Here is a 23,511-nt window from a genome sequence, read left to right as displayed (position 1 = left end):
ACAGGTAATTTCTGAAAAAAACATTTGTGAAGACAAGCATACAGTTGAATGAACCCAACTAAGGCGATACTAACCTCTAGCTAGATTAGTAACTTGGGAATGCAGCACTAATTCAGAAACAAACATCTAACTGGTATCATTGTAAAAGTAAGGGTTGGGTTTATAATCCCAAAGTATGTTATATGTGTACTTATACACTCATGTTATGCATGCTGTTTTAGTCTTACCAAATTAAAGGATATGGAAATGAGAGCTTAGAAGTGCACTTTGTTGTTACATTGCTGAGTACAATCAAAATAATTTTACTCACAATTTCCTAAAGTCTAATAAAGAACATCGAAAATGTTCTCCAAATTAGTATAAGCTAATTGCCCTAGCAAAAAGAAATTTCTCTCAAGTCCTCACCACAAAATATGGAATACATTATCTGAAAAACACTAGTTCATATTCTTGCAGCCATATTGTAAGGAGTGGAATAAATTGCTTTGGTATTTATGAAAGCACATTCATTCTTACAGTTAATCACACTGGTAATTTAACTAATATGGTTACTGCAAATAGACTCCGCAGGCCACATTTTCTAAGTTATGAATGGAATTATTTGTTCCCACAACTTGGGGTGCAAATCACTTACAAATTAGGGATGCAAAAATACTGATACGATCTTCAATAGCAGATAAGGACAAGTCAAAAACTGCAGTGAATGCAACAGATTACTTTCCATCATCTGGGATCTAGCCAGATGAAATCTGCCGCTGGCGGTGAGAACGAGAACTCTCAGCTTGCTCTCCGCAGGAGCTTCCTACAACTGCTCCCCAGCAGGCACAGAGCCAAGAGAGGACATGGCACAGGCACAGGCAGGTTGGCTATGCCAGTCCCCAGCTGGTATGTGATCTCTTGGTAGGACTTGTACAGAGTACAGAGCAGCTGTGCCTTCAGAAACACACTTAAGCACTTGAGGTGGCTCTTCTCTGCTCTCCCCACCTCACCAGAAAGGCTGCATAAAAACTCCTTCAGCATTTTCATCTGAACTCAGGAGTTAGAACCACAAAGAGAATAAGCTGCCTTAAAGTGCCCATTTTTTAAGACTAAAATTCTTTACATACCTAGTTACCTGCTCTGGATATGTTAACAACTGACTAGATAAAAGACAGTCTAAGAAAATTTGAACCTACAGAAGAAAAGGGAGACAGGGCAGGTCTCAAATTCGCTTGCAGCCACACAGCTCTGTTTCTGGAGCAGCCCAGGTTTTGTCTGCATTGAACAAGGCATTTAGCTCTTGTTGAAGTACTAGGAAACACAGGCAAGTTTTTTCTTTCTTTGTGTTACCCACAGGTAACACAAGCAGGTAAGCAGGATTTGGGAAAAGCAGATTTCATTGTCACTTGAGTTTGAGCTCATTTCACTGATTCTCATATGCCAGTGCTAACAATCAGCTTATGAAGTTTTATGTTACAGTCCTTCCAATGGACATTTTCACAGTGCAGGCTGTCAGCATTTCTGAAACCCAAAGAACATTGCAAACCCAGGGGGAAACTATAACCAGGGGTTTTCCCTTACGTGTAAGGCAGAAGGGAAGATCTGCATTCTAGTTCCTGCTTCCATGAGTATCTGAATGTAAAATACTGATAAATTTTGACTGGCACAGGAATGGCCTGCTCTGACAGGCCCAAAGCAGAGCTACCTTCAGCAAGAAAGCTCTTCAGTATGAGAGCAGCCAGGTTTGGAAAGTGTGAGAGAGTCTGGGCTGACAGCCTCAGTCTGCCCCATGCATTTTTAAATTTCTTGGGAGGCTTCAGTAGTTTTACACTTTCAGTCAAGAAACACTTCTTCGCTCTTGTCCTGTTCTTTGTGCTTCCTCCTCTCTCTTTCCTCTGGCCATAATGGAAACATGGTTAACTAAGATTAAGAGTAATTAAGACAGCATCTAAGAAAAAGGAAAAGAGAGAGCTGAATTAAATAATCAACTGCAGAACTGTTGCTTGAGCTTCTGGTCAAAGGCTGGTATAGAAGATTTGGCATCTCATTCTTGATGAATTTCCTACAGGACCCAAGAGGCAGCCATCATGAATCTCATTTGTTCCTGGTCAGATTGCAGCATCTTTTGTCTGCATTGCACTTCCCTATCATGGAAAGGCAGGTCATTTGTTCAGTCAACCCTGTGCCTTGTTGTGGCCTTGTGATGTGAAGTCACTTTACCACACATGGCTTCCAAGCAATGCTGTGGTTCAAGGCAAGCACCTGCTCTTTATTCTCTCTCACATCTTCATGTGTCTAAAGCTGTATTCTGCCACTTCAATTTCACTGCTGTTCTGATGTCCATTCTCCAGTCTTAACTGATCCTTCAGCAAATTGTTAAGAGCATCAGAAAAGAGAAACTGTTTTTGTCTGCATGTGTCATCCATCGCTTTAAGATCTTCAACTTATGGTCTTGTGTTCCCAAAAAGGTTTTTGAAATATTTTTGCAGGACTGAAGCATTAACAAAGAGCTGTTTTCCTACATACACAGTAAGTACTTAATGTTCCTAAAATTTTAGTATCCCCGGCATTATTATTCAGAATCACATGCTACATATAAAAAGGACACATAACCATCTTGAACACCCTAGGGCTTGTTTTCAATATCTGTGCTAAGTAACACTCCTGGTAACCCCAAGTAAGTATACACAGAATCACAGCACAGAGGTTGGATGCTTGGCCATTCCCTTGACAAAGAATTTACCCCGATAAGAGATAGCTGTCCCAGGGAATCAAAACTAATTAACCACAGCTGTAAGGAAGAGATGGGTTAGTACTGATGTAATTTCCACTTCTCTTTTGGTTACCTGGCTCTCACTATATAACAACAAACATGCAGGCTATGCAGGTCCGGTTGGATCCTTTGTTTTACAGATGCTGATTACAGATCTTGACAGCGAGATGCAGATCCAGAATAGAAGTACACACAGCCACTCAGGCCTTTCCAGCACCACTGCAGAAGTCTCTATTTCTGTCACTGATAAGGCCATCAGTTTTCTAGGTGTGGTCAGAGGATTTACCTGCCAAAAGCCATTACCTGCTGTAAACCTGAACACAGAGCTACAACAACAAACAAGCACATGGCTCTGCAGCCCACAGCTGTGTGTCCCACGTGACAAGTGACCTGAATGAACAGTTCTTCAGGAGCCCTCATTTAGACCAGTTATGATCTCCACACAAAGATTGTTATCATTCAAATGTCATAGGTCTATAATAGTTTGTGCATATTTTGTGCATGTGTCAAAACAGAATGGTAGCATTTTTTATCCACTTTGTACATCCTGTACAACAATCTATATAACTAAACAAGTGCAAAGCAGTGGGAAATCAGTCTCATCCCCAAGCTATTAAAATCCTGAAAAATAGAGCAAGCAATTTTGTGGAATTACATTCTAATTCTGTATACCATTTATATAAATAATAACTAGATAGGTGCACATCTTCATCACAGGAACTCTTCACATTCAGTCTCTGATTTTGCCAATGACAAAGGATGATCATCTTAAGTAAACAGAAACCATTTCTGCAGTTTTAAGAGATAATGTTTTTATGTTTACACGTACATTCAGTTTTCTGGATGTATACCATTATAATGTATTTATTAATAAACATTATTTCATGCAGTCCCAAGAGCAGATTAAAAATGCTTAAAAAGCAAAGAGTACCTATATTGAGAAGCTTAGAATTGCATTTTTTTTGCCTTATATAAAGTGAGAGATACTTTCTAAATACGGAATAATGGCAGTAACACTACTCTTTACCCTAACCTTGATTATTTTTATTATAGCAAGGGTCACTGCATGTACTATCAATCAGACAGATCTGTGCAGCATTTTTGAATGATGTAGCAAATGTGTTGAAACAATTCAACACCCTCTATATTAAGGCTTAATGAGGTAGACGGTGCCAAGAAGTTGGATGGCTACTGAGATTACACAAATTAGAAACAGCTCTTTGCCCTTTGCTTTGTCTAAGATGAGTAATAATCCTATGCAAATATCATTATTTAAATAACCACAGCTCACAAAAAACTGAGCAAATTTCACACTGTTATGACCCATTTTCAAACTACTGCTGTTAAATACTTACCTCTTCAAATTGAAACAGTGACAACACAGTGTGTTGCTGCTCTGATTACACTCTTGACCTTGACATTGAAAAATGACAATTACAGCACATAGACATGAGACAGGCTTTTACACGTTTTTACACCAGAGATGCAACCTATCATACACTGTAGCTTCACTGCTGCTGCTACAGCTACACCTGAATTATCTGCCAGCTATTCACATACATGCTGCAGTGTAACCAGTAGCTCAGAAGAGAAACACAACTATAAGAGAAACACAACTTTAAAAGTCTGCTGGGCATTTCTAACTCAGGCTGAAGTATGTTGTACTTTGAATGTCAATCGTTCTGCAGTTTCTTCTACTTTTCCCTTAGTTTTCTAGAATACAAGTGAGTTTTTTTGTCATGCTCTTTACTTTGTCAGCAACAGTACAGTTTTTTCTATACTTTTTTTTTAAAGGTCTTATCAATGTTGGCATCTACACCTACTTCATTAGTATAGTACCTGAGTATAACTGGTAAAAACACTTGTGACTTGCTGGAAATGCCTGCTATATTGCCTCCATCCTGGAACTCAGCCCATGGAGCTGCAGAAATGGGACAGACCCACCACCATGATGGAAAGGCTGACTCAAGTCAGCCCCTGAACTGTATCCTAACAGCAAACAGAAAAAATTATCAACTATAAACTTAAATGTCATGCAGATTTTTACAGAACAATTATTATTGCATATTCAGAGTGCTTTTTATCCTCCAAGATGAGCGACCCCACTATTGCATGCAATGTGCAGCAGCTGAGCTCTGGTATGTTAGCAACTATCAAGCCAAGATCTTTAAAGCTTCATCTCTTACAGTGGATAACCTGTCACAGGGCATTATACCCTTCTTTCATATCCTTCCTTGGCTCTGCCTATGAACATTCCACATAAATAAGGTCATCTTTACCACCAAGGCCAAAATGTAGGCCAATTCCCCCAAGATGATGTAGTTATTCTCATTTTCTTCATTGTCTGATACTCCCATATTACTTTATTCTTTTTAAGATGGTAATTTTAAAGCATAACTACTTCATGTGCAGGATTCTCTTCACTTTAATAATTACTGCGCTAATGAATTTATTGTTACTACTTCCCCCATTTTCTATTTCTGGTCAAATTATTGTCTGCTTGTTATTGTCTACTGGGACCTCCAGAGGGACACTGCGATCTGGCGGTCTAACCACAGGAACAGAATCCAGGAACTGCAGAGTTTTATTCCAGCTTTACCAATGCACAGTGAATAATTGGTGAGAAATGCCACTGAAGCCATTACCAGTGCTGAACTGAGCAGCTCAGCGTACCTTTAAATAAGTCCTGAGCCTTCACTCAGGGGCAGCACTCCCGCTGACACCTACGTGGGATCTAACAACCCCTCCAGCAAGTTTCCCAGCTAGTTATCAGCCAGGTGACAGGAGAGTATAATGTGCTTCTATTCCTGCTGAACTCCTGCAGCAACACTCAGATATTTCCTTCGGTAGACATCAATATGCAAAACTGTCATGTAACTTCTCCTCAGCTAATGCAACTAATTTTTGCTATTTTTGGCATGATTGTGTTGGACTGAAGAACATTCTGTGGCTTTTTTTTTTTTAATTGCCTTTTGTTTTTCTAACATACTGGGAGACCAAGATGCTTTCCGGTTTTTCTGAATTAATCTATGTCTTAAATTATCATAAATTATCTCTTGAATTGTCTTCAGCACCTGCAAAGCATTTGGCTTTCCCCTTCAGTATCATAGCTTCACTACCACCCAAAAACTTTGGCAAAAGAAGATATTAAATTGAAATGTACTCCCGTTTGATGGGCATAGTTCTGCACACAGATCTTGCCCTGACCAGCAGCTCCACAGCTGCATTCCTGGCAACGTGCTATTTAACTGTTTATAACAACACCTCAGTGTAAATGCAAATCAGAAGTGAATGTAAACAGAGTATAAAACGGGAACCATAGTGAAAATTTATTACAGTAAACAATACACACAGCATAATTTGAGGAAGCACCAAGTTACCAGTCCCACTCATAAAAACAGACGTAGGCTTTCTAGTGATCACATCATGTGATCTGACCCTCTCTTCTTTTCTCTGCATTTTTGATAACTCTACTTCTCCATTAAGCTTCTCGTACATAAGAATTCATTTGCTCACAGGAAAGTTTAGTACACTCATGCACTACTTGTAAATACATCACGTGCATGAGATTTTGCACTATGTCTACACAGACATCTAAAAGGATGTCACATGCATTTACACTGGAAATTTTCTCATCTTTTGACAATCAAAAAATTCATTTTATTTCAACAAACGCAAGATTTCAGAAAAAATATGAGGCTTGGAATGCTTCAAGAGCATTCACACAGATACTGATTTGTACTCTGTCCCCACACCTCTTCAACAATTTCCATATAATTTAAGTCTGTTATTTGACATGTTATTGTCAAATGTGTTATTGTCAAATGTGTTATTTGACACCAATTCTTAGTTCAGTATGCAGGCCATGCATCATCAATGAATCTAACAAAAAAAAAAATGCAAGACACCTCTTTAAAATCCTTGATACTTCGACAACATAAATAATTTGCTCAGGCACCATGTTAGTCCTGTGTGTACACATGCAGAAATGCCAGAAAGAAACTGATGATGCAAAGAATTATCTTCTAACACCTTTTACTAGACTTGGCTAAGAATAATAAACTCCTAAATAATGAATGTGCATAAACTTGAAGGATTCATCTTAACTGATCAGTAGGTAAGAAATGCTACTTTGAACAGCAGCTCCCTGTGCTGCAAACCTGGCCAACCATGGCAAGTTCAGGCCTAGCCATGGCGAATTCCCCTGTACTCCGCATTGGTGAGGCCACACTTCGAGTACTGTATTCAGTTCTGGGTTCTTCACTTCAAGAAGGACACTGAGGTGCTGGAGGGTGTCCAGAGAAAGGCAACAAGGCTCTAAAAAACACACCTTATGAGAAATGGCTGAGGGAGCTGGGCTTGTTTAGCCTGGAGAAGACTCAGGGGGACCTCATCACTCTCTACATGCACCTGGCAAGAGGCTGTAGTGAAGTGGGGGTCAGTCAATCTTCTGCCATGTCTGCAGTGAGAGGACAAGAGGAAATGGTCTTAAACTGAGACAGGGGAGATTCAGATTAGATACTATTAACAAAAATTCACTGTTAGGGTGGTCAGGCATTGGAATAGGTTGCCCAGGGAGATGGTGGAGTCACCACCCCTGGAGGTGTTCAAGAGGTGTCTGGATCTGGCTCTGGGTGATGCGGTTTAGTGGTTTAGGGGTTACAGTGTAGTGCTGGGTGGACAGCTGGACTGGATGTTCTTGAAGGTCCCTTCCAACCTTGATGATTCTGTGATTCAAGTTCATGGCTACCAACTGAAAACAGCAGCCTTTCCACAGCCCACTTGTTCAGTACATCACAGCTTGGATGCCAAGGCTTAAGAGGCCTCCTTCTTTAATCAGATGACATGTAAAGGGATCTTCTTCATCATCATGTTCAAAAATAGCTTCAAAAATTATTAATAAGTTGTACTGAGTTACTTACTATTAAATTACTTCTGAACTTTACAGTACTCATACTCTTTCCTACAGAAAGATACATCTCTGGACCAGTGTATTATTCATTTCAGCAGTTAATAAGAGAGTATCTCAAATAAATGCTTCAACAGATCAGGTTTTCTATATTTGTATTAAAAATATGATTGAGTGTGAAATGTAACAAAACAAAGAAAAGCACCCTTGTAGCAGGTTATCTTTTTTTTAAGCTACATATCACACGCAGAAATAACTACATCTTGAGGACAGTTAACTTATGAAGTGGGTTTGACATCCATCTTTTTTCAAATTAAACTGTAAAAGAGCATTATGTATGTGGACATGGGAGCGCATGTACCACACCCACTTTAATTATGTTACATTAATATAATTGCATAAACACTCATAAGACAATAAATTCCAATTTGAGTGCAGAAGAGACTTGCCATCCAAAAAACACATCACAATTTTTTCTTTCTAATCCCAGTGAGAACACTTGGGAAACAATCTTAGCTGTCATGCCTGCCATTCCTTCTATAACCCGATATGTCTAAATCCAGGTACCAGAAACTCAAATCCATAAAAACTGCACAGCTATTACATTTCTATTTTTTCATGGGGATTAATGAAACGCATTTTCAAGTGTAGCCTACATCTAAACAGGATCAGGTAAGATAAATCAACACAGTCTGTGACAACGTGTGAATCAGTATACAATCTTTTAACACTTCTGCTTAAATAATTTGCCAGCACAAAATAAAACATTACAATTACCCTTAAATTTACACATATTTCTCTATTGACTTCCATGTACTTTCTATTTCTTTGAACCAGAGAACAGTTTTAAACAAACACAGATTCCAGCAGGGAATAAGTAAAATACTTCCTAGAGAAGTAAAGAAAACCAAGTAGAACAAAACAAATCAATACTCTGGTTTCACAAAGGATTAATGCAATTACTGCAGCTAAAATTCAGGACTGAAAAGAAAATGCTTCTGGAATGATAAAGAAAAATAATCTTTAAAGAATACCTAAACATATTTAGGATAATTTATTACATTTTCTGTGAGTGCTTTCACCCATAGTGTTTATTAGCACATCAAGAGTATTAAAAATGCCATGTGAAGCCTACCCTGCAGTCAACTGGCAATATTTTGCAGTTCACTTCATTGTTCAAGGCAGGGAGCAGATGAGAGTACTGAAGGACAGCACAGTTTGCCCCAGGGAGGCAGCCACTTCCTTTCCACTGAAAGGGGCAACCTGGCCAGCCACAGAAGAAGGGCAGGGAAAAGGTGAGGGACCACACCTAGGCATTCACATCAGAAATGAGAGACGCTTTGAAGAAAAAAATTCAGGGACTGTTGCACATGAAAAGATAAATCAAAAACCACAAAGACTGGGGACACACATTAGCCACTGTACTCTCAGCCTGAAATGTGAAAGGTGAAAAATGAATAAGCAGATATTTTAAATAGATCATGAGTGGTGTACACACATAGCTGACACGTTTGCGTAGCAGCATTGGACATTGGTATCTCTGTTTTATAGTGTTCAAATCTATTGAAGGTGCAATTTGCTCTATTTATCTTAATGAAATTGAAAATCTTGAATTAGTTGTGATAAACAAGGGAAATCCCATCAGTTCATTCTATATATAAACATATTTAAACACACCAGACTATTTTCTTTATGAAACCAGTATACTCAAAACAAACTCAACATACAAGCTCCATCCTGGATAGAGTTTGGTGCCACGCTTAACTATACATGTACATTTGCTACACACATTTCCAATAGCAAATCGTTTGGGGGGGCATGGCTACACAGAAAATCCATTGCATTTCTCTTGTTATTTAAAGTTCTGGTCCTGCAACAAAGATACAAAAATTACACACGTTCTTTACTGGTTGGACTTACTTTTACGAGTAGAGATTAACAATGAGTGAAACCTGCAAGGTCTATTTGTACACAGCCCTCCACATACACTGCTCACCCTAAGGAAAGGTTACTCGGGGCCGGTATTTAATTGCTCAACTCTGGTGTTCTGTGTAAATTATGTTGTAATGACAGGCAAGGGATACCTGAACAAGCCCGCAGATTGTTAGAAAACCACCTGCGAGGAAGTGTGGGTTTTCGTACGAACGAGCAGAAAATGGAACGAATGGGAAAGACCCTCTATCCTTTGTTTTCCCCCCCAACATAACTAAAGTTCAGCTACTAACTTCATTCCCAATGTGACGGTAAACATCATCTGTTAAATCACACCTCACTCTCCAGCTACAAGCACGGTGCTACCGATCTCTCAGCCCAAGTCACTCGCGTTCGCCCATCCAGCTCCTCGTCCATCACCGACCCCCGGCCCTTCCCGGCGGGCGGCCACCGCCAAGCCCAGCCCGGGCCGCCCCTGCAGCGTCCCGGAGCGCCCGCGGTCCCCGCACACACCTGCCGCGACCCTGCCCCGGCCCCTCACCTCCGTCCTCCTCCTCCAGGGAGTTCATGCAGGGAAAGTAGACCGCCAGCGCCTCGAAGGAGGCGGAGAGGCTGCTCCGGCTCTGCGACCGCTGCATGGCGCGCCCGCCGGCCGCCGTCTGCCGGCCCATCTTGGCCGAGCGGCACCCGCCTTTGGCGCGGTACAAGAAGCGCGGCGTCTTGGCGGCGGCGGCGCGGCGCGGAGCGGCGGCAGCGGGTGCGGGGCCGAGCCCAGCCCGGCCCTCCGCGGGGGCTGAGGCCGGCGGGGAGCGCTGGGCGGGCTGCGCGCCGCGGAGCTCGGCTCTGCCCCGCTGTGCCCGGCTCTGCCCCGCTGCCTCCGCCGCTGCTCTCGGCGGGGCGGGCCGCCGCAGCCAGCACGGAGCCGCCTACCAGCGGGGCGAGCAGTCAGCCGGCGGTGCGGGGCTCCGGGGCGGGCGGAGCGGGACGGCGCCGTCGTGCGAGAGTCGCGGGCGGGACGGCCCGGCCGCGGCGTCTGTAAATACCGAACGCGCCGGAGGCAGGACCGGGGCACGGCGCCGGCTGGTAGCGGCGGGACGTCCCGCAGGCACCGCCCGCAGACTTTGTTCTCCGCCCGGTCCCCGCTGGGCTGGCGAGCGGCCCCTGCGCGGCAGGAGGCGGGAGGGGCGCGCCGGGGCTGGCCGGGGGCTCACAGCGATGCTGGAGGCGGGGGGAGGCCGTAGAAGGGGCGGCCCCGGGGCTCGGCACGGACCGGAGAAGGCAGCAGCGGTCCCAGTGGGGAGCGGGGCTGGTCAGCGCTGCCCCCGCTCCTGGCCGGCAGGACACACCTGCAGCCGACGGGCGAGAGTCTGCTCTCGGGTGGCGTCTGTAAAGAAAGGGAATGAACCACTGGACCCGAGAAAGGCTGAGGTGGGAAGGGGACCCTGGGTCACGAGGCAGGGTCACGTAGAGCCAGCTGCCCTGACTGGGGCCAGACGGTTTTGGGTATCTCCAAGGATGGAGACTCACAGCCTCTCTGGGCAACCTCACTCACCGATGCTCACTCACCCTCACAGTGAAAAAATGTTTCCTGATGCTCAGCACGAACCTCCTGTGTGTGAGCTTGTGCCCATTTGCTTCGGCTTCTGTCAGTGGCCCAGCATCTCTTGAGGAACTGGCCCTGCAAGCCACAGGCAAATCCTTTACCTCTCCTCCACTTTAAGCCAAGCTGTATTTCTCTAAAGCACATCTGTCTCCTTAGCAAACATGAGTGTACCTTTTTTGAATTCACAGGATTTGCTCATAGCTACAACACATAATTTTGGCGGTTTTATCCAATCTTACTTCCGTATCTTTCTCAACACTATTTAATGTTACCCTTTTTTTTCTTTTACCCAGTATGTTATATTAATTGAGTGTATAGCAATTGGCAACCTTCCCCCTAAAATACTAAGAACTTAAAGCACTGGACATGATTAAAAAGAGGCACTAGCTACTGTAGCAATCTTTTGCAGCATCAGTAACTTATTCCACTGTAGTTCACGACAGTGCAAAAATGCTATCAAACCTTGCACATAGTTGTTGTTTTCTTACTGGCCCTTTAAACAGTAATGATAGTAAATGCAGGGCAGGGGCTGTGTTCAGTTTTCTTCCAAATAAAAAAAAATAATTATCTCAAAATAATAGTAAATAATATTTAGGGTTTGATCGAACAAACTTTGCAGAGAGAATGACGGTTTGAAGGGAACTGAAACTCTTCAGGAAGGAATTGTGTAGAGTGAAATACACTTCACACCTCTGAAGTGTATTTCACTGAGTTGATGTTTGAAAAGGATAATAATAAGACATTAAAACCACCCAACACTATCACTGACATAATTTGCTGAGGAATGAAAACTAGTCGGAACTTTAGCATTCAGGGATGGAACCCATCATCACTCAGTCTACAGCAAAGCAGTGAGTTTTTACAGCTATTTTTACAATTTGCGCAATAGTTTGATTTCTAGATAACTATAATCCAATAAAGCATGCATGTTTCATGTGGCATCATAGGAACTTATTTTAGAAGAACATCAATCCTTTTTATCTCTGTACTGGCTATAAAAGATGTCCAGGGCAACTTCTCTAGGCTCTGACATATTTTAGATGTCTCATTCAGGTCATGCTCCAATATGTGTGTTTAGTTGCTCGTTATTTTTCTCTGGCCACATGCCCAAGTTTGTCACCTCCCAACATATCTGTGATGTTTTACAGATTAACAAGAAGGTGAGCTGCCAAGACAGACACCTCTCTTGCATGCCACAGGCAGGCCCATGGGCACTCCATGATGGCAGAGACCTGCTGAGGTCTGCAGTGGACACCTGGTTAGCCTGCAGTACCTTTTCCCCTAAAATGATCCTTTGCATTACATCCCATTAAAATATATTGAAGTGGCCGAGTGAACTTTTCCTGTTCACACTTTACTCTAAAAAGACATTACTAAAATACTATAGAGCAAACAACTCTAAAATAAAGTGAAATGGTAGTAATAATAATAAATGCCTAATATACAAAATCATGTAATTGGCAAAACCCAATAAAATGTGTTGAAGTAATTGCTAAGGATATTTTTAAAAGACTTGGTGACTATAGAATTTTCTATCTATAAACACTAAAGCAGACAAAATTACTTCCTTCAACATTTTTATGAGTGTAAGATATGGCAGAAAAGTAAATGTCCATTAAATAATAATTCATGACTGCTTTTGAGAAGTTGGATAATAAAAATGAGTTAATGTGCATTACGTTTCAGATGAACTGCTGATTGCTTTCATGAAAACAGCTGAATAAAAGTGAAAAGACATTGAGAATGCAGGAAAAGGCAAAACTACAGTTGTGTGACTTGGAGATATTTACAAAAATATAGATAAACTGTAGAATACATATTCAAAGAAGAGCAACTGATTTGGAACATCTGTTTCATCTACTTTCACTCACATTTATAAATATTCTTGTGCAAGTACTCTCCTTAGAAGAGTAGGAGAATTCTCTTGTAAAAGAAATAATACCTGCTTAGGAGCCAGGAGGCTTTAAAGCAGTCTACACTTGTTTTCCTTCCCAAATAAGAGAATAAGCTTGTTCACCACCTCCCCCTAAGCTCTGACCTCAGCCGAAGCTGGAAGTCTCCCTGTGACACAGGGCCCTGACGGCACACTGGACCAAACAAGACACTAATGGGGCACTTCATTGGTTACGTGCAGCCTCAGTGGGAATTTGGCTGCACCCACAGGTGTGGCTGTCCCACAGCGCCAGAGCCCCAGCATCTCTCAGCCCCTCAGCATGGAACCAGACCTGGCAGCCACAGCTACTAAAACGAGTTAATGTTTTTGCTAGTATTGCATAGTATATAAAAAACCTGTTACTGTCATTGATAAAATAAGCCTCTACCAAGAAAAGCACTTTAAAACCTCAACAATCTGTGGTCAGTTACCAATTACCCCAAACAGACATTGGGATACTAGGCACCTATGCAGAAATCTGTAACAAAACACTGGATCACCATCCCATTCAAGCTTCCTCAATATGCTTCTGTCCTAATTTTCTTTAAGATAAATGTTTAAATGAGAGAATGAAAACGGACACAAAACTGAGATGAGAAATCCATAAATTCTCATGGTATTTGGGGAGGCTGTCCTCAGTTTCTAATAATTACATTATACAAATAATCTAATCGATGGCAATCTAGACACATCCTGAACTGCAGAAAACAAGTTTACTACCCTGACATTGATAACATCCCCCAGTTGTTTTGCTGATTGTTTAAATTTTAACTGATACTCATTGATTTGTGTCACCAGGTGGAAGCGAATCAAATTCCTGTTAAAGGAACTGCATCCAAATTCCCATCTCAATGCTAAATATTAAGACAAAGCAAGAGACTCCCAGGTATGATATTTCTTTAACATTTTCATAGTTTGCTGAAAGAAACTATGTTGTAGGAATCCAGGTCAAACAGAACAAGGTCAAACATCTTCTATAAATGTATGTACTGTCCTGAGGAAAGTCTATTTGTAGGGTTGCATTTATTATAAAATATTTTGGTGGCTCATCTAAAGAACTATGGAAGCAATTGCTTACTAGTTGTAGTCCCTGAAAATTACCAGAAGATGAATTTGTGGCACTGGATATTCAGTGACAACCTACTCTAAATACAGCCAGCCAACAATAGGATTCTGAATCTAATAAATGTACCTTTCTCTTTCTGTATAGATATACCATGTGTGGTAATTTAAAAAGTAGTATGGAAATTAATGTATTCCCCATGTTTTTCCATGTTTTGGCTGTAACTGGGTGTATTTCAGCAAGCATGCCTCAAATAAACACAAATTATTAGACTTTAAACTGGGATGCTTTGGAAAAATAATGATTTGATGATTCCTTCGTGGAACCACACCTTTTTTCAAGGGAAGAAAAAAGAAAAGAAAAATGAAATTTCTTCACTTCCCATTTCTACTTCTGTGTATTGAACCCAGATGTCAGAATTCCCTGGAGAGAAGAATGCAATAATATTTATGGAGATTATTTTTTCATTATTGCCTACATTATGGATTAATTCCTAAAGCCTGCTTCAGCTTCTGAATACAAGATAAAAGCACACGTTGCCATAAAAGAGTTCTTGAGCCCTTGTGCTCATTTTGGAGAGGATTCTCCAGGGCAGTCGCTATGAAAAGGTGATCTAAAGTTTCTGAACACACTCCCTTAACCTGCAGTTAAGCAAGGTATTCTGGGAATAGGACTGGAAAGGAGTTATTGCCCTTTTCTTTGTCACCTCTCCTATCAAGCATTGCCCACAGACTTCTTTTGTTTGCTACTGAAGGGATTTATTTTGTTCATGATTGTCTTCAGAAAAAACAATTCAGCTGCTGAGCTTTTTATGCTGTTTAATTATCTTTAACTTGCACCACACCTATCAACTATTAGGCCTAACATATTAAAATTATAATTCAAACTCTTAATGACTTCCCACTTTTAAGAAATCTTTGTGGAATGTGTTACTACAAGAGGGGCAAATTGCTTCCTCTTACAACAGGAGCCAGAGTCCCCACACCTCCCACTGAGGTATAATACAGTGTTTTATTTCACTGAGTTTTGGCCTCTTCTCATGCCCTCAGTATTCACTAATCAGAGACAGCCAACAGGTCAACAGAGAAGAAACACTTGTCAAGAGCCTCAAAAAAAGAGTTAACTGAATTGTCTCCCACTCCAAAAAATAACCCAGTTTCAAAACCCAGCAGTTATCTAATTCTAGGAAGACACAAAAGGAAAAAGAAATACCAGTACTGGTTGGAGGAAATGTTATTCTCCAACTGAGTTATTATTCAAGCAATTTCCAGTAATTTGTCCAGATTAAGTATCACTGGAATATACGACTGCTATTATTACTGAATTAAACCTTTTTTTTTCCTTTGTGTAAAGCAAAAACAATACACTGAAAAGATCATTAAAAGCATGGCCCAGTTAGTATAAAACAGGGTTTATGTATGAAGATTTGTAACATTTAGTAACAAGCTGCTATTGCCTGTACTTTGCTAAATGTTAGGACTGTGCTGGCTGTCCTCATTGCCTATGGAGATGGCCATGCGCCAACTCCAGCCCAGCACTTGGAAAGGGCAGATTTCAGAAACCTAAAAAGTCCTTCACAAAGTAATGGCTCTTTTTACTAATTCCCATCTTATAAATTTCACTGTTCTTGACTTAGTATTTTTTGATCATGATCAAAGAATCATAGACGGTTTGGGTTAGAAGGGACAGTTAAAAGTCATCTAGTCCAATGCTCCTGTGATGAGCAGGGATGCCTTCCACTAGACCAGGTTGCTCAGAGCCCCATCCCATCCAGCCTGATCTTGAATGTTTCCAGGGTTGGGGCCTCTACTTGTTCCAGAGTTTTACCACCTTTTTTATAAAAAACCTTTTCCTTGTATCTTACCTAAACCTACTCTCTTTTCATTTAAAACCATCACTCCTTGTCCTATCACAACAGGCTGTGCTAAATAGTTTGTCCCTGACTTGTCATGAACTTCGTCATAATCATGAACTCCTTCCCAGGGCAATAGCTCCCAGTCCATGCAACACTGACCTTCAATGGTCTCCTACTCTTTTTAAAGTTTCATGATATAACAATAATTCCTACATTATTTCTACGTCTAGCAGTTAGATATACGTTTTCTAAATGCTACTTTATTTAAATCATACATTTTGGATTTTCTGAGGATCCCCTACTAAGCAGTCACAGAGAATGCAGGTACACTTTTCTGTGTGCTTACATGGTAACAGTAAATTTTTCCATTCTCCCACTTCTTTTGGCATTTTCTACTTTAAGGTCAACTCCATCCCAAATACCAAGCTAGGTACACAGTACAGATTTATACCAAAATAGCTTTTCTAACTGACACAGCTGTTCTGGGAGAATTCCCTAGTTGTTAGTGCAAGTGCAGTTATATCAGCAAAACAGGATTCTCCTAGAAGTGCTTGTTTTGCATGCCCACTTTAGGACTCATTTACTGGTACGCAATTCCAATATTCCTATACAGGAAAAAGTGGTTCCACTGTTCCCATCATCTTAACAGCGTTTGCCAGCAGGACGCTACCTTTAACTAATTCAGCCCTTGTGGAGATAATTTTGAAGTCTTGCACATTTAAAGGATACAGATTTGAAGAGCTGAAAGAAATTATTTTCACTACATCTCTTCCAAAAACCCAACAAATTTCAATTTCTAAAAATAAAATTGGGAAATTTTAACGTAAAAATTGTTTTAAAAGGTAGAAATGGAAAAGTTGGGCTTTTTTTCTTGGAAACAGAAGATGCTTTCAGATGTATAGAGACACCAATTTTAGTTTCTTAAACAATATACATGGATTGCTTGTCCAGCAGCTGACATTCTCTTCTGTATTAAGCTTTCTTTAATGAACTTAAAGGAAATTGACAAAAGTAACTATCTCTTTTGCTTTAATTCTAATACTAATCATATGTGAAAGCTGTCTGTTCTTATTTAAACAAAATATATTTACTTTCCCCTCCAATGTTTATGAGAAAACCACAAAACCAAAATAAAGTCACAGTTTTTCTAAATAACAAAAGGAGTTTTTAATGGGCTAGCATGAAGCAGCACAATGCAGATAGCTCATCAGCTAAGAGGTTGGAGAGAGAACTACATTGCAGATTATTTCTGTTTTCATTAAAATAATTTCACATCTTTATGATCACAAGGCAATCTGCAAACCACAAGGTGTCTTAGAGCTTGACAAAAAGTATTACCTTATAATGCTTCATCAGGGTGAGAAATCAAGAGCACAGAAATAAAAAGCTGCATGCTCTTTTGAGGAAAATAAGTGTTTTTGAGAAAGAAACCCACAGGAAGAAATACCAAGCACTTTTAAAAACTAAAGCCAAGTGGTGGGGTTTTGTTTGACTTGGTTTGGGGTTTTTTTGTTATAAATGCATACATGCTATCTGCTTCCTCTGTTTTGGTCCCCATCCACCTTTTTGTCTCTGAGAGTAACCTTTATAATTCATCACACCCATCAGCTTAGAAATCAGCTGTAGTTATTCATTTATATGCTCAAATTTTATTATTGCAGCTGCCTGTGTACTCCACTGAAAGTTTTCAGAATGTCTTGGAGGAGCACAATGTAATTAGTTTCAGAAACTCTAACTTCATGAAACATGATTTGTTTCTCTAGTAATTCCTTCTTCAGTAGGACAGGACAAAACCAGTCCAGAACTATTGACACTTGAGTGGCCTGTGGAGCACAGTGTCCTGCACCTCTGTTGGTGCTGCAGTCTGCTGATGTTACTTAAGAGGATATACTGCAGAAAAGCACTCTATGATCTTTATGCTTGTATTCTCCCAGAAAAAAAAAAAATAAAAAAACCATCCTGCTGAGATGAAATGTGTTTTGCAAACAACATATAAAATGACAAACATGTAGACAGCAGGGTGGAAAGCAAGGTGTGTACCTGTTGCACCTTTTTCTCTGCACTCAAGAACTGCAGTGTCTAGAGGGAACATAGTTTGCTGAGGACAATGCAGGTCTAGTTCAATATGTTTGCCTTTTAAGAGTAATATGTTATCATCAAGTGGCAAAAGCCTTGGTGAGTCCAAATGTCAGCACTAAAGAGACATTTTTCTTGCAAGTCAGTCAGGTAATTTTGAAATACCCTGTAGAAGGTTAATATATATTAAAATGGTGTAATTTTGCAAAGTTCTGTGCCTATTAGGTTATCTGTTTTCTTGAGACCACAGATTACATTCATTGAAAACACTGTGTGCTAGAGTCCTGTGCATTACTTCAGTGCAGAACAACCAAACAGGGTTTGCTGAGGCCTCTTATGCTCTGCAAAGCACTGCAGAGACTTTGCCACATCTATTTTGTAAATCACGCTCTTTCAAACTGCCTGCACTGTGTAGTCCACAGGTAACCAGCTCCATCCATCAGCCAGCCTGGTTTCCAGGCTGGCTGTAACCATCATATGGTTACATCTATAACCAAATGGTTACCATCCATATGGTTACTGCTAGCTGGCAGAGTGGAATCTCTGAACGCCTCGGAGTTCCACAGTGTCAGTGGAAGCTACACCATTTTAATGAGGTCATAAATTTCCCTTCTTATGGGTGCAAATGTATGGGGTGGGAATACTTTAAATCTTAATGAGGATTTTACAAAGGGACCATATTTGCTAATGAAACACTACAATTTTAATGGTCAGCACTAAACTCACTGACTAGAATCTGAGTCAGTTGGTGGGCACGAGGATCTATCCAGAAATAACAATAAAAAATATTCTCCAAGCAAAGTTTAAATATATTTTTATCTACTGATGTCATGTTTATCTAACAAAATCACAGATTTCAGTTTTATTTTGTAAGTTGTCATGCTGTTTGTATTTCTGGCAGAGGAATGTGTGCTGTTGTCATTAAACTTCTCTCATTTCCATGGTGTTTTAGTCATAGCAGTGTCTCTTCAGCCATACTCACACAATCTGTGAATCCCAAAATTCCACTGCTAATGAAAAACAACTTCATTCTTCTCTTTCATTTGTTTATATCTGGCAATCCACAGCTATGTCTACATGAGCAAATACAATATCAAGACACATTCTGATGCATGGGAATCATAGAATGCATTGAGTTGAAAGGGACCTTAAAAATTATCTAGTTCAAACTCCCCTGCCATGGGCAAAGACACCTTTCACTAGATCACATTGCTCCAAGCCCCATCCAGCCTGGCCTTGAACACTTCCAGAGGTGGGGCATCCACTCAGCTTCTCTGGACAACCTGTTCCAGTGCCTCAACACACTGAGTAAAGAATTTCTTCCTAATATCTCATCTAAACCTTCCCTCTTTCAGTTTAAACCCATTACCTCTTGTCCTATCATTACATGCCCTCGTCAAAAGTCCCTCTCCAGCTTTTTGTAGGGCCCATTTTGGGTACTGGAAGGCTTCTATTAGGAACTAGATCATTTTACTGCTACATTTTTAAAAGAGTCTCTAGCACAGTTTAAAGTTCTAGAGCACTTCCAATGATGTTCTGATTCAGGAGTTCAAATGGGACAGAAATCACATCCAAAGTCTGGTTTTTGGTGTATCACAGTATGGATCTGCATAACTGCTCCAACTGGACTCAGTGCCAGGGAACCACCCTGTGTGATTTAACTCTGTAATACAGCAGAACCTTCTCTCAGGTATGACACTGCTACGGATTTAAAACTGCCAGTCAGGATTTGAATTGCAGATATAAAATATGAAGTTACCTTGCAAACAACTTATTTGGCCTCAGAGTCACTGTGCTGCAAATACCATTTCCTCAGTTAGATGTTTGAAAGACAGTTAGCCATACTATCACCATATTAATCAGTTCAAATTGGATTTGAAACACCATACAGGGAAGCTTAAATGTTTGTTTATAACCTGGAACTCTCAGAAACCTTTCATTCACATAGGATTGCATGTAAGGCCACACTGGACATAATTTCACAGTTTAGTACTTCAGGACTGAGAGTAACAGAGAGAAAGCAGTAAAATTTCATTGACTAAGGTTCTTCTACTACTGTTACTGTTGTTACTAGTAGCACTAGCTAATATTTATTACAGACCAGATATGCTGATACAAATTTGGCCTAATGCATCTGTTGTATCCTACAAAATACTGAATAACTTAAGCTTCTTTACTTACACTGACCTTTAAGAAATAAATTTTACTTCTCCAACTAGTAAGGTGTCCCATCCAAAATGATCTAAATATATCATACTTTCCAAAGATCCCTCAGATACGAGGTTCATTCTCTTTCATGTATAATTTAGGCTGTGACCTAAAGAGTAAATAACTGAAAATAAGAAGGTGAGAAGTATGTAAGTAATATATAACCTCAAGATAATTTTTTTCATCTGCAAAACCACTTATGAGCATAGGTCTGTGAATAATGTTCACAATTTTGATCAGTTTTGCCATGATTATGTGATATTTGCTATTTGTATTTCAGAATCTGGCTACTTTTTGCTGCATATTTAGTCAATGATAATGCTAGAAGAGCAAGAAAGCTTGGACCTGAATATAGAAAACACTGTATGAACTCATAATCTGAGGTTTTTTTCCTAAAAAAGTTTGCAGTCTGAATAGCACAGCAGATACAAACCTCAGGCTGCAGCATAGAAAGAAATGGCACCAAATTTACACTACGCCCAGTAAGTCAGCAGCAAAAACTTCCTGCCATCTGGATAATCTCCATCAGCATAGAATATTTCAAATGTACTAGCAAATAACATCCTACAAATCTTTTCATATGTTTCTATATTAAGAGATAGTTTGTATCAACTTCCTTTTCACTAGTGTTATTCCAGACTGGCTTATTGAAGTGAGGACTGTGATTTCCTCAGTGTAAGAGACACTGAAGTGTGTGCCTCTTTCTTTATCTCCTTGTATTAGCTTTTTTAAATAAAAAGCAGCACCAGTATAATTCTAAGAATTCTATTCTTTTTCAAGGGTCATAGCAGTCCCCATTGCTAGTGGTAACTGACTCATCTACAGGCAAAGGTGTTGCTCTGGTTTAGAGAAAAAAGGAGTCTCTTAACTGAAGAGAAAGGAAAAAAAAAACCCTCAGTGGTTCATGCTGAGTGACATAATATGTTTACTTACACAGCACAATGGACTCAGTACTTTAGCCCCAGCTCAGGTACTGGAAGCTAGATCAGTGCAGAGTCTGAGCAGGCTAAATAGTTTTGCAGAATATGTCATATGTTTGTCCAGAGTTAGCTCAGGTATTTACAACGCTGCTGTGCTGTGTGGCCATGATATGCACCAAGAGACATCTCATTTCACTTCTGCATATTAAAACTAGGAGTCTAGTTTAAACCAGCAGCCTAGGCTCCCTCTGTACTCAATGGACAAAAATTTGAAACAATGTGACTGCAATGCCAGAGTACCAACTATAGCAAATGAATGAATTTTCAGTCCCAGAGGAGTTAACAGCCAGTGTTAACTGAAAATAGAAAGCCTATGGACTCCAATTGGAGCTACACTCGCCACAAAAATACCAGAACCAAACCTAGAAGATGACAGAGCCCCAAACAACTGACTCAGCTGGTGTCAGCTATGTAAAAGGGCTTCTCAAACCTTTTCAGACTAGTAAAGGCACATCAAGATTTGAACTAAAGAGTGCACAGTGGTACAACACACAACTTCTTCTGACTCACCTACTCAGAAGCCCAGGAGCCAATTTACAGGCAGATTAAATAGGCAGGTCACCTGTGGCCCCAGTCCAGACTGTGACTGCTCCTTTGCAGTACACACTTGAGTGTCTGTCTATATGCACTCACATATTTATATTCATAAATAAAGAAATGCTATACTGTATTTATTCCCACCCACTTGTGTCTGTATCCTATTTTGTACAGGAAAAATTGTAGGAGTTGATGGTGAACTGATAAAAGCAATCAAGGCAACAGCCCAACTGTTTGACATATCCCACAAATAATGTATATTTAATTTGAAATGTTCTTATATATAAATTATACACTAAAAATAACACCCAAATATTCAACATAAATAAGTTTTTATAAAAAAAATAAATGTTTGTTACATCTTCCTCCGTAAATTTCACTGAATAGTACATAAGCTATTTCATGCAGGAGCTGAGAAATTTTCCTCCCACTTCTTTTGGAGCAATCTTTAAGGAACTCTGGGTTTTCAGAACCCTAAAAATCAAACCAATAATTCTTTTCTTATTTCTTTCCTCCTGCATTGCTTCTTTTGTTTCAGAAACAAAACAAAAAAGATACACATTTTGTTAATTAAAATTCTTTTTTTTTTTTTTTTTTCTGTAAGAATACTGGCTATTGTTACTTTCTAAAATAATCCTTTGTGGATTTAACAAATGTCAGGATTCTGCACCAGCATTCTTGTTTAGAGAGCTCTACAAAATTCAATTAGAATAGAAGCAACCCACTAAGCTGAGCAAATGAGTTATTTGAATACATTTTGTTACATCTGCCTATTATGTAGTGCATCAAAAATAGTTGACTCTTTTCTTAATTTTATAATGCAAGCCATTAGTTAATGTTTTAATAAAGTTTAGCTAATAAGCTTTTTTAAATTTTCTCTACAGCTACCCTTATTCAGTCCCTCCAGTTTAATAATCTTAATATCTCTGTGTTTATTTTAGATTCATGGTCACTTAATACACTGATGAGTTCAGTTGTTCAGTTCTGTATGCATGAAAAGAGAGGAAAAATGTTCTCCAAGAATGAATGTGACAAATGAGCATATGAGAACATTTTTTCCCCGTAAATATTTAGAGAATGCTTTAAATTTTAATTTAAACCTTTTTTTACTCTATGAAATGTGATACATAGCAGAAAGGTACAGACTGCACAGCTAAACTATTGGTGTCTTCTAAAGGTACCTCCTGTCTTTGCTTATACCCATGCAAATATGTAGCTATGCCATGAACCTCTCTAGATTATCATTAAATTTGGTTTCATAAAAGTGTGCCAGGTAAGCACAGCAATCAGTTGAGTTGTGCACCAATTTGATTTAAAATAATTTATACTTAAGCTAAGATCATAGTTAGAATATTGTTTTTAGGAGAAATGTATTATTGATCAGGAGTAAAGACAAAAACCTTAATAAAATGCTAAGCTCTTTAGCTGGGATGATGAAAACCAGCTTTGATATGAGCTACTTGGTCTTTTGCCAAAAGCCAACCAAAATTTACAATAGATGAAGACTTCAGAATGAGGAAAGAGATGTTACTTTAAAGACCTTAATCTACCATGCTGGATAAATGACACAAAATTCTGGTTTCCCACATCCACATAGTCTAGTCATCAGACTGCTTTTTTCAAGTCCCAGACTAGAGGCAAATATGAACAAAACATAAGAAAA

General features: G+C 39.8%; 1 protein-coding gene across 49 annotated transcripts in view; it reads right to left on the bottom strand.

Moving 5' to 3' along the window:
- Nucleotides 1–23,511, bottom strand: part of RIMS2 (regulating synaptic membrane exocytosis 2) — a 467,470-nt gene that overhangs the window by 10,326 nt on the left and 433,633 nt on the right. The window contains exon 1 of one of the 49 annotated variants that reach the window (XM_032131082.1): nucleotides 10,135–10,314. The exons of the other annotated variants lie outside the window; for them this stretch is intronic. Within the exon in view, the coding sequence (XP_031986973.1) occupies nucleotides 10,135–10,264 (130 nt within the window). The 5' untranslated portion in view covers nucleotides 10,265–10,314. Of the gene's footprint in view, nucleotides 1–10,134; nucleotides 10,315–23,511 lie in introns of those variants that run through there. 49 annotated transcript variants of the gene reach the window in all.

Source organism: Corvus moneduloides, chromosome 1 (assembly GCF_009650955.1).
Source record: "Corvus moneduloides isolate bCorMon1 chromosome 1, bCorMon1.pri, whole genome shotgun sequence".
Taxonomy (NCBI): Eukaryota; Metazoa; Chordata; class Aves; order Passeriformes; family Corvidae; genus Corvus; species Corvus moneduloides.
Note: the sequence above shows the minus strand (reverse complement) of the source record. Positions and strands in the feature narration are given on the sequence as shown.